Genomic DNA, 11,443 nt, shown 5'->3' on the forward strand with positions numbered 1-11,443 from the left:
GTTTTAATGAACATATTTCACTAGTTTTTATCCTGCTATGGATTCAAAATTCAGATTTTAATCAGGAAACTTTATTTTGCTGCAGCACAGGTAGAAAACAAAACATCAGGCAGAGATGGACTTTATTGTTCCATCCACCCAAAGCAGGAGGATGATGAGGATGAAGCACCGGAGAAAAGAGCAGATTTCAGATGAACTGCAGGCTGTCCACATCTGTCCACATCACTGTCCTAAAATAATGGTCGTTTTTTGTTTGTTTTGCCAAAATGTTTTTTTTGTTGTTGCCATAATTATTATTTTAGAAACGTGACGATATATCTCGTCTTTGTATTCAGAAAACTGACAGATGAAGTTTTTGGGGCGTGGCCTATTAGGGCAAATCAGGAAGAGGGCTCTGATTGGCTGGAATAAATTATCGCCCCGCCCCATTCAAGTGACGAATGTGAAAGCAACAACAAAAAGTTGAAAAACAAAAAATAAAGTAGAAGGCGACAAACACCCTGGAGGGAACCGGAGGAGCGGGGAGGCGCTGAGGACCAGGCCGGTGTGAGAGCGTCCCTGAGCGGGGAGCGGCATGAGGCGGCCCGGTCAGGGCGGATCATGGCCGCAGTGATTCGGGATGGATTCTGGTGGGGCGTCGCGGCGAAGCAGCCGGTCCGCGGAGACCTGGAGGGGGCACATCATCCAGCAGCTGAAGCACCGGGACCGGATCCAGAGCGCCATGTTCCAGGACCTGATCCGGTTCTGTAAGAACCTCGGAGAACAGCTGGATCCAGTCTGCGCCGAACTCCATTAAAAAAAAGGCCGATTTAACGGGGCTCTCAAGCGACTCGTTTTTGACCTGAAATCTAAAGTTATCTCTACAGAGTCTGGTTCCGTTGCAGAACCAGGCCTGCAACAGTCAAAATAATTCAGAACCGAACCGAATCTCAAACATTAAGTTCCACTATTTTGCCGACATTTGGTACAGGAAGTGGTCCAAAACCCAAACCACAGGCTGGTGCACTTCCTCTAACGAGTGACTCATGAGTGACAGATAATCTGCAGCTGGTTCATCATCTGCTCTGGCCAGCTGCTCACGCAGAGGTTTAATGGCTCTAAAAAGGCCCAGATTCTGAATGGAGTTCGGTGCCGGCGGTGACAGGTGTTCCTGCAGTTTTCTATCGGTTAAACTAGTTCGAATTAAAGGTTCTGACCCAAATCTGGAATCTTTTCAGACACTGGGCTGCTGGAGAAAACCAGTATGACCAAAGGGCTCCTCAGCAGGTAACTCACCTGAGGTCTGACTGTCGCTCAGTGTGCAGGTGTTTCAGTGTCTGACGGTGTGTTTGGTTTCTCCATCCAGACCTCCCGCTGAGGGCTGCGCCCGTTCCTCTCTGCAGCAGCTGAAGAAAACCACAGGCGAGGTGACAAATGCTCCTCCGCTCACCTGTAGATAAACAGGAAATACGTCATTATTTATCTAAGACAAACATAATAAAACGATCCTGCCGGGTTTGACAGATGAAGTTCGGTCCAAACCGGGATCAGAGGAAACCTGTGAATCTGAAGGCAGACGTTTCAAATTTTATAGTCAGAAGTTTTGGGGATCAGGAAGCCCCGCCTCCAGAAAGTCTTCCCAACTTCTGGTCACTTCAGTTAGTAAAATGTTCCCTGATTTCCAAAAGTTGGCTTAAGTGTCTTTTGTAATTCCAGTTTCCATTGTGGCAGCAAAGTCCAGAGACTTTTGCTTAAACACAAACAATTGAAGATTTCAGGTCCATGTGGACCAAAAATGAACGTTTGAGTTCAGGCCAGCAGGTGAACGTTCATCATTTAAACTGAGGATCAGCTAGACGAGAACCTTCTGTTCAGTTTGAGGTTTCCTCTCTGAACTACATGCAGGAAAAACCTAAATGGGTCATTTCCTGAATTTAACTGCATGTTTTAGTTCATCTGCTGCAGCAGAACAACCTGCAGGAGGAAATGAGAGATTTATTTAACCTGCAGTTTACAGGTGATGATGGGAGCTGAACTCAGACTGTTGGTGTCGTTGCAGCTGGCCTACAAGGTGTTGGAGCTGCAGCAGCAGATTAGAATCAAAGAACGTGTCCTGCAGGAACTACAAACCAGGTGAGTCTCTCTCTCTCTCTCTCTCTCTCATACACACACACACACACACACCTGAGCCTGCCTGTTCTGACGGTGCAGCTGCTGCTGGTTCACCTCAACAACCACTTCAACCAACGACCTTTAATCTGATTTTCCTTTAGCTTGGTGCTAATGCTAATAGCCTGATGCAGTTTTTCCTCTTAAACATTTGGCAAACACTCATGGACCCAAACAATACATCATCTTGATCCAATAGAACCTGAAATGAACATTTTAGACTCTTGGCTCACTTACTGTTGTCATCTTTGTTCTTCCTAGTGAGAAGAGCGCTGCTGTTTTTTAAATGTTCCCACTGGATGTGGGAAAACCACAAACAAGTCGACCCAAAGTGTGACATTAACCTTTTATTTTAGGTGTTAAGGTGCAGTTAGTCAGCGCGGGGCGCAGCGCTGTTCACCGCCTCGTCACAGTCCTGTTGTGTTTATCGCAGCCGCAGGTCAGACTGAGGTGGATCTGCGTGCCGGTGCCATGCTACACATCATAATACTTTTTAAAAGTTCTGCAACTCACCCTGAAAAACTGAAAAATATTCCTGCAGACATGGTTTCCTCTAATCATATAAATCGTCCTGCCATTTTCTTTCCACTGTTACCTTCAGCTTTTCTTTGAGGGACCCAGTCTTAAAACATTTATTCACCATCATTTTTTAACACAATCGTTTGGTATTCTAACTACGTGTTACATTTTGAGCTCATGTCAGGTCAAATAAACGGTGGTTTACATGCAGTACCTCGCGGACCACTAGGGGGCGGCCACAGGCAAAAGAGAGATTACTCTAAAGGTATATAGTTCATGTTGGGGAAGAGGAAACGTGTCATTGTTTCTTCTATCTTCATCCTCAATAATGGATGACAACAGGAGGCTCTCAGGGTTTGTCCAGTTCATTCCGCTTTAATCCAACTCCAGTCGGTTTTTCTAGAACGTCCTGTTGGTTTGGGGAGGTGTGTATGTGTTATCAAACCAAAAATCAAACTCTGGTCCTCCAAACCTCGTCTGGGTTTGGTTGAAGTGAACTCTGATTCAGTTTGAATGTGAACACCAAGTGGACCAGAGACCGCTCCAAAAGCAGGAAGTGGACTACAGTGCAGGGCATTCTGGGTAAATCCAACCAAAGCTAACATGTTAGCCTAGCGCTAGCAGCAGAAATGTCTCCTGGTCTTCAGCCAAAGACTAAAGAGAAATCCTCCAACACTAAAATCTGACGCCTCCATCTTGTTTCCATCTGGTGAAGAAGGAAGTTGCTCTCAGTGTCTTCAGAGGTTTTTGTGTGGTTTCCTTCAGTGGTTGTTGGTGCAGCGCCCCCACAGGCCAGGAGGGGAACAGGTTGGTTTGACTCAGAGCAGAGTAGCTGGAGATGTTCTGGTTCCAGTAGAACCGAGTCAACCAGACCATGAGGAGGAAATGATGCTTCTCCTCCTCTGTTCTCAGGCTACAGAAGGAGGGCGGTCGGCTAGCTGAGGCGTCCGAAGCTAAACGAGCTCTGAGGGATGATGTGGAGCAGGTCAGACAGAAGAACAAGACGCTGAAGGCGGCGTATGATGCTCTGCTGCAGCATCAGAGGGAGGCGGAGTCCAAACTCAGGGAAGAGAAGGAGAAGGAGGAGCGCGTCCTGGAGGACATGATGCACCAGAAGAAGCAGGCCGCCGCCCGCATGAACCACCGCAACGAACGGCGCTCCAGGTGGGAAATGCTCCCGATCTACACCTGCTGCAGCAAGAAGAGGCATTAAGAGATTTTTTTAATGATCGTTTCCATCAGAGTTCGACAGGCGACCATGGAGAAGCAGCTGCAGACGGCTGCCAGGTCAAAGGTCATCGTCGAGAGGTGAGAGCTTCACTAAACGATAAATGAGGTTTAGAGGCCTAACGGGATGAACATCACCTCAGAGCGTTGTCTTCCAGTTCGTCCAGCGCGCCGACTTCCAGGTCCACGTCTCCGAAGCCGGAGGATCAGGACAAGTCCGGCGGCCGAGGAGCGACCCGCCTCTTCAGGTCGGCCCGCTACGTTTCCCTTCTCACATCGCAGGCTGTCAGAATGACTAACATCATTAATTCAGTCTAGACTGAGAGAAAACACACAGATAGAAAATGTAATGTCTTCATTCAGTGTTTTATAGAAAAATTGTAAAATTTAGAAAGAAACTGTGTCAAATTTGTTTGAAAAGTCAAATTTTTAATCAAACTTTTGGAGTATTGAAATTCTTTAAAGATGTTAGAAAACAGATTTTTTTTATGTTAAGGTTAAATTTCATCTGATTCTGTAAATTCCCAAACCTCTGCTGCCTTCCTGATATGGAGGTTAGCAACAAGCTAACGCTAGCCCTGCCCCTCAGGTCGGCGTCGGTCTCCTCGCCGAGGTTCTTCTCCTCCATCAGAGAGATGTTTGAGTGAGTTTTTCGGGTTTGGGTTGTTCACCGTTTGGCTGATGTGTCTCTGATGGAAAGTGTTTGACCTCAGCAGGAAGAGAAGGGGTCACTCGGTCCGCAGCCTGGAGGAGGATCTGCTGTTTCCCGTCGGAATCTGTTTATCAGCCAGAGTTCCTGTCAGACCGCTGCAAGTCCTGGTAAAACTCCAGTTCCCATGATGCATTTCTGTCCTAACCTGCTGATCTCCATGTTGGTCTCTGTCCTTGAACGCTTTTTCCTGACTTCACTGTCGGCTTCAACATTTTCTGTAGATGTTTCCGGTTGAGTTTAGCACCAAACCCTATCAGATTATTTTATTTTTAATCTCATAATTTCTTCTGACAGACTAAATTTACATACATGGGGCTGCAGGTAGTTGGCAGGACGACCTCATCAATTGGTGAAAAACTAAAATGTAAATCATTCGAGGCTTAGTGCCCCACTAGCTCATCAACGTTGCTAGCATCCATTCAGATCTTGAGGAATGAAGGAACCGTCATTCTGCAGACAGTTTGAGTTGTAGCATCTTTTTAAGGTTGGACATTTCAGGACAGAATAAATAAACAGAATTGTCTCTTTAAATGAGTGAAATCTGACCTCATAGTCATCAACTAATTTCATTAACATATTCATTAAGTGGACTATAAACTGCTCTGAATTCAGGGGTGAACAGTAAAACACAAATACTGTTCTTACAGTAAAATCTCAAACTCTTTCATCAGATGAATCACTGAAAGAAAAGATTAAAGCCAAAAACAATTTTTCCAATTGAGAAAAATCCTTTATTGTCTGTCAGATATTTAATAAATGTAAGACCTGAACTTTCTGATTAAATTGTTGTTTTAACATCAAGTTATAAGAAGCAGAATCTGAATCTGACATTTGTCTCCATCTGGTGGTGGAAGGAAGAACTGCAGGAACCAACGATATTTGATATTTTCTAACCAATATTTAACCTGTAGTTCCCTCTGATTGGACCCCGTTGGTTCCCTCTGATTGGACCCCGTTGGTTCCCTCTGATTGGACCCCGTTGGTTCCCTCTGATTGGACCCCATTGGGTCCCTCTGACTGGACCTCGTTGGGTCCCTCTGACTGGACCTCGTTGGTTCCCTCTGATTGGACCCCATTGGGTCCCTCTGACTGGACCTCGTTGGTTCCCTCTGACTGGACCTCGTTGGTTCCCTCTGACTGGAACCCGTTGGGTCCCTCTGACTGGACCCCGTTGGGTCCCTCTGACTGGACCTCGTTGGTTCCCTCTGACTGGACCTCGTTGGTTCCCTCTGACTGGACCTCGTTGGTTCCCTCTGACTGGACCTCGTTGGTTCCCTCTGACTGGACCTCGTTGGTTCCCTCTGACTGGACCTCGTTGGTTCCCTCTGACTGGACCTCGTTGGTTCCCTCTGACTGGACCTCGTTGGGTCCCTCTGACTGGACCCCGTTGGGTCCCTCTGACTGGACCCCGTTGGTTCCCTCTGACTGGAACCCGTTGGTTCCCTCTGACTGGACCTCGTTGGGTCCCTCTGACTGGACCTCGTTGGGTCCCTCTGACTGGACCTCGTTGGGTCCCTCTGACTGGACCTCGTTGGTTCCCTCTGACTGGACCCCGTTGGGTCCCTCTGACTGGACCCCGTTGGGTCCCTCTGACTGGACCCCGTTGGGTCCCTCTGATTGGACCTCGTTGGGTCCCTCTGACTGGACCCCGTTGGGTCCCTCTGATTGGACCTCGTTGGTTTCCTCTGACTGGACCTCGTTGGGTCCCTCTGATTCGACTTCGTTGGGTCCCTCTGACTGGACCCCGTTGGTTCCCTCTGACTGGACCCTGTTGGTTCCCTCTGACTGGACCTCGTTGGGTCCCTATGACTGGACCTCGTTGGGTCCCTCTGACTGGACCCCGTTGGGTCCCTCTGATTCGACTTCGTTGGGTCCCTCTGACTGGACCCCGTTGGGTCCCTCTGATTCGACTTCGTTGGGTCCCTCTGACTGGACCCCGTTGGTTCCCTCTGACTGGACCCTGTTGGTTCCCTCTGACTGGACCTCGTTGGGTCCCTATGACTGGACCTCGTTGGGTCCCTCTGACTGGACCCCGTTGGGTCCCTCTGACTGGACCCCGTTGGGTCCCTCTGACTGGACCCCGTTGGGTCCCTCTGACTGGACCCCGTTGGTTCCCTCTGACTGGACCTCGTTGGGTCCCTATGACTGGACCTCGTTGGGTCCCTCTGACTGGACCTCGTTGGGTCCCTCTGACTGGAACCCGTTGGTTCCCTCTGACTGGACCTCGTTGGGTCCCTCTGACTGGACCCCGTTGGGTCCCTCTGACTGGAACCCGTTGGTTCCCTCTGACTGGACCTCGTTGGGTCCCTCTGACTGGACCCCGTTGGGTCCCTCTGACTGGACCCCGTTGGGTCCCTCTGACCCGTCCCGTCTCTGCGGTTGGTATTTAGATGCAGCTGCTCTTTGAACATCCTCTGAGTGTTTCTGCGCCCCATAAAGATCTCCTCCATCCTGAGCCGTTACCCAGCATGCCCCTCTCTGACCTTTATGCATTTACATGCTGACTAGTGGGCGTTGCCATAGTAACAGTTGCGTCCTCCATAGGAAGCCCATGAGCAAGGCATCAACGCGGTGCGGTTCAGCTTCGGCTCAGACCTGCTGGCCACCGGCGGGACGGACCGGGTCATCAAGCTGTGGGACGTCAGGGCAGGTAAGATGGCGCCGGTTGGGTCAGCTGACCGACCCGGGTCGGTTTCCTGTTTCCTGTGGTTATGACCTTGCTGATGATGTCACCAGGCTCGCTGACCCACAGAGCCACACTGGACGGCAGCACGGAGGGGATCACCTGCGTGGAGTTCGACCACACGGTGAGCGGACGCCTCAGCCGGAGCTCACCTGGCGCCACCGGAACGCCGCTGACGCCTGTTTGTGTCCGCAGGGCCGCAGGATCCTGGCGGCGTCTCACAACAAGTCCGCCCTGCTGTGGCGCCTGGATGACTCCGTCCCCAAGGTAACCTACCAAAATGAAACCCACCTCAGTGGCCTGGTAATGGTGGAAATCCAAACCTGTGTTTGTGGGTCAGGTGACTCTGACGGGTCACAGCAGGAAGGTGACGGCGGCCAGGTTCACCTGCGTCCCCCACCAGGTGGTGACAGGAAGCACCGACCGGAGCGTCCGGCTCTGGGACCTGAACAGAGCCGCCTGTGAGTGTCCGTCTGTTCTCTCCTCTGATTGGCCGAGCTGCTGCAGGTGTACCCGCGTGTTTAAGGCGGACGCTGTGTCTGCAGGTGTCCAGCAGGGGGAGGTGGCGTCGTTCTGCAGCGACCTGGTCTGTTCTGACAGCAGCATCATCAGCGGACATTTTGACTGCAAGATCAGAGTCTGGGACAGCAGGTTCCTCTTCCTCATCTTCATATTTCCTATTAGCCATTTTCAACATGGCCGCCGTTCTGAATCTTTTAAATCTAATATTGTCATAAAATGAACTTTATGTCGCATCACGTGTTTTTGACTTTGCTCCTCTGTTTCATGCAACTTTTTGAGTTCAATTGTCAACTGGAAGGAGAGGAAGATGAGAGACGGCCATCTTAATAGTTAGCATTAGCATCTGCTAATTCCTTTCTGTGTAGCAGTTTAGCGTTAGCCCCCACAAATCTTTTTTATACTTGGCTGTTTGGTCTTTAGTGGTTTAGCATTAGCGTAGCTAAATGGTCTGATCCGGTTTTGGTTCTGGTCCAGTTTTGACCCGGTTCTGGTCCGGTTTCGGTTCTGACCTGGTTCTGATTCGGTTTTGGTTCTGACTCAGTTCTGACCCGGTTCTGGTTCAGTTCCGGTTCTGGTTAGTTTCGGTTCTGACCCGGTTCTGGTTCGGTTTTGGCTCTGACTCAGTTCTGACCCGTTCTGGTCCAGTTCTGACCCGGTTCTGTTCGTCAGGACGGTGAGCTGTGTTCAGGAGCTTCCCTCTCAGGGCAGAGTCACCTCTCTGGACCTGAGCTCCGACCGGCGCCAGCTGCTCAGCTGTTGCCGTGACGACTGCCTCCAGCTACTGGACCTGCGCTGGACCAACGACCGGATGTGCTTCAGGTAGAGCCGGTCCGGTTCTGATCCGAGGTTCTGTTGGGCCGGCTTCCTGTTGGTGACGCAGGCTGTTTCTGTTTCAGAGCCGACGGCTTCAAATGCGGCAGCGACAGCACCAAGGCGGTCATCAGGTGAGTCCGGCACCAGCCATCGGACTGATCCCCAACCTGGGCCTGAAACGGTACCAGAGTATCCCCAGGCTTTAGTTAGACAGAACCAGAACCGCAAGAGAGCAAGTTCTGATCACAGTTTGTGTTTAACAGCCAATGGTCTGAATTTTCTGATGTTTCCATGACAACAGCAGCAGCAGCAGCTCTAGTTAGCTGGACCCAGTGAAGGTCCGGCTCCATGCTGGTTCTGCTGGTTCTAACCGTCATGTTTGGCCTCCGCAGCCCAGATGGATGCTACCTGGCGGCCGGGTCCGCTGACGGAGCCGTTTACCTCTGGAACGTCTCCACAGGGGGCCTGGAGACCCGCCTCCCCGACCAGCACAGGTGATCAGCTGACTGATGATGTCATCAGGTCGGGTTCTGCTCGCTACCTGGTCCAGATCGGTTTCAAAGTGTCCATGACGGTTTCCATGGAGAATTCAGAGCGAAGCTGATGCTTCACGCAAAATAAATAGATCTAAACATTTCATTAGCTAAACATTTAGCTTGAAGCTAATTGTTTTCAAGCTACATCTTTAGTTTGCTAACTAAATGAACTGGGAAGCTGAAGACTTGGGTTGCTAACTGAATATTTAGGTGTGAAGCTAAATGTTCATCTTGGGGTTCAGTGTTTCATGTTTCATCAGTTTGAGTTTCGTCTCCTTGCCGTCCTGCAGCTCGTCCATCACCGCCGTGTCCTGGTCTCTCTCCGGAGAACACTTCGTCAGTGTGGACAGGAGCCGGCGGGCCGTCCTCTGGAGTGACATCTGAACCGGCCAATCAGACGAGACTTCCCGTGGAGACGCATTTGAACCAGCCAATCCAGCAGCAGTTCACGGCGTGACGATGGATTGGGTCTGAGAAATGATTCAGGGAAGGTTTACGGGTTTTTAGCCTCGTGTTGCGGAGCGGAAAAAGGGAATTTTTAAATATTTTCTAACAGACCTTTGCTGCTGTAACAGATTTAACAAGGGAACGTTGATTTTTTTGTTTTTGTTTTACTAACTTTCAGCTTTTTAAACATGAAAACCGTTAAACCCTGAGGTGTAGAGCAAACCCCCAGGATGGAAAATACCAGCAGGTTTCATTGACATTTGAGAGAATGTGTTGATTGGTGCTTCGTCAGAAGCCAGACGGACATCAGGAGCGTTCACTGGACAGGTGTTCACACCTGACACAGGTTAAACTCAGTCAGCTGTTCAAACTTGAAGTCTCTGGAAGTCAGAGATGTGTGGAAATCTGGCAGAAGAATGTTTTGTCTTCTGCAGCACTTTACGGACAGAACATTCCCAGGAACTGAAAGTTCTCCCAGATTGAACTGGTTCTTTAAGGGATAAAACCGCAGAGCATCAGCCAGCGTTCAGACTTCAGGGTTTCGGTGCAGACAGTCACAGTTTGCTCTGATTGGTGCTGAAGGAATCTGATTAACAGCCAGAGCTGCAGGCGGGTACCATGTGGTTCTCCTGAGATCGGACCGGGTTACAACACGGTCAGGACGGACTCACCAGCTGGAGCTGATGGATTTCATCTGACATGAAAGACGATGAGCATTTTCTGATTAATTCTGATCGACAATTACGGCTCCAAAAACCCGATAAACATGGAGCCCTGTCCCACGGATCTGTCGTTTCCAGAAACGATTGTTTTTCAACTGGGGCTCCAGAGTGTTTTTAGCTGCCAACTGCCCCAGACTTTGACTGCAGTCTGCAATTTGTATTCACAAACACTAGATGGCGCTGCTCTCCTTAAGGAAGTAGAAAGCAACGGAGCTCTGAGTCTCAGAACGAGTCCTCCAGTCAGTTTCTTTTATTAAAGAGACTCTAAATCTACAAAACTATCCGTGGGTTTAATGTGATGACGAGACCAAAGCTCCTGACATGGAGATGAGAACAATTTATCTCAGCTGTTTTAATCACGTTTAATTATAAATAAGAAAAATGCGTTTCACAAAAATGCAGATTTGTATTTAATTAGTTTTAAATTGTTTTTGCATAATGAAAACAGCATGAAGTTACAGTTTTACCGCCTTCTTCACCACCGGAAGACGTAAGGAAAAGAAACATTGTGTTGTTAAAATCCATCATGAAAATAACAGATTAAATCCTGTTAATGTGGAAATAACAGATTAAATCCTGTTAATGTGGTTCTGGTTCTGGTTCTGGTTCTGGGTCTGGGTCTGGGTCTGGCTCAGATCCGGATACCAACTTTGGCTTGGATCAGGTTGGTTCTACAGAACCAGGTCTCGGCCGATGACAGAAAACGTAAGAGGTTCTGAAGTCAACCCAGTTCTGTTCTGGAACCAGTTTATGTTCAGTTTCATCATTTGTGTTTGTTAAACTGGATCAGAACTGGTTCTTCTTCCAGTCTGGACTCTCAGGTTCTCAGATTAAACAGCTCTGGTTCTGGTTCTGGTTCTGTTCTTATGATGTTTGGTTGAAAAGGGAAAATGATGTGAAATATTGGTATTTTTGCTGCTCTGCCTTTTGTTCGGTTCTGTTGGACCTTCTGGGTTTAAAGGGAACGTTTGGACCATCTGGTTTTATCCTTCATTATTTATACAGTTTATTAACTGGGACTGTATGGCAAGCCGTTTTCAACTTAATGAGTCCTGAAAGTTGAAAGTTTCTCTGAAATAAATGAATAAATCCTGAATTTAACCCAGATTGTTTC

The 11,443-nt window shown here is 48.9% G+C and overlaps 1 protein-coding gene across 3 annotated transcripts; it reads left to right on the top strand.

Moving 5' to 3' along the window:
• Positions 1–89: 89 nt before the first annotated feature.
• LOC122832775 (protein Atg16l2-like) lies at positions 90–11,434 on the top strand. 3 transcript variants are annotated; one of them, XR_006370871.1, is made up of 18 exons: positions 90–746; positions 1,218–1,266; positions 1,346–1,406; positions 2,039–2,112; positions 3,580–3,831; positions 3,910–3,975; positions 4,053–4,142; positions 4,484–4,537; positions 4,608–4,713; positions 7,151–7,256; positions 7,343–7,413; positions 7,485–7,556; positions 7,630–7,750; positions 7,835–7,940; positions 8,481–8,630; positions 8,708–8,755; positions 9,022–9,118; positions 9,451–11,434. XR_006370871.1 is itself a non-coding variant. In XM_044119864.1 (18 exons), the coding sequence occupies exons 1-18, from the start codon at positions 620–622 to the stop codon at positions 9,542–9,544; spliced, it is 1,749 nt and encodes a 582-aa protein (XP_043975799.1). In that variant the 5' UTR covers positions 90–619; the 3' UTR covers positions 9,545–11,434. The 3 variants fall into 3 exon arrangements, 2 of the variants coding, with proteins under 2 accessions (XP_043975799.1, XP_043975800.1); XM_044119864.1 differs by having other exon boundaries at positions 9,017–9,118; XM_044119865.1 differs by having other exon boundaries at positions 4,611–4,713; positions 9,017–9,118.
• The last annotated feature ends 9 nt before the right edge of the window (positions 11,435–11,443 follow it).

Source organism: Gambusia affinis, linkage group LG06 (genome assembly GCF_019740435.1).
Source record: "Gambusia affinis linkage group LG06, SWU_Gaff_1.0, whole genome shotgun sequence".
Taxonomy (NCBI): Eukaryota; Metazoa; Chordata; class Actinopteri; order Cyprinodontiformes; family Poeciliidae; genus Gambusia; species Gambusia affinis.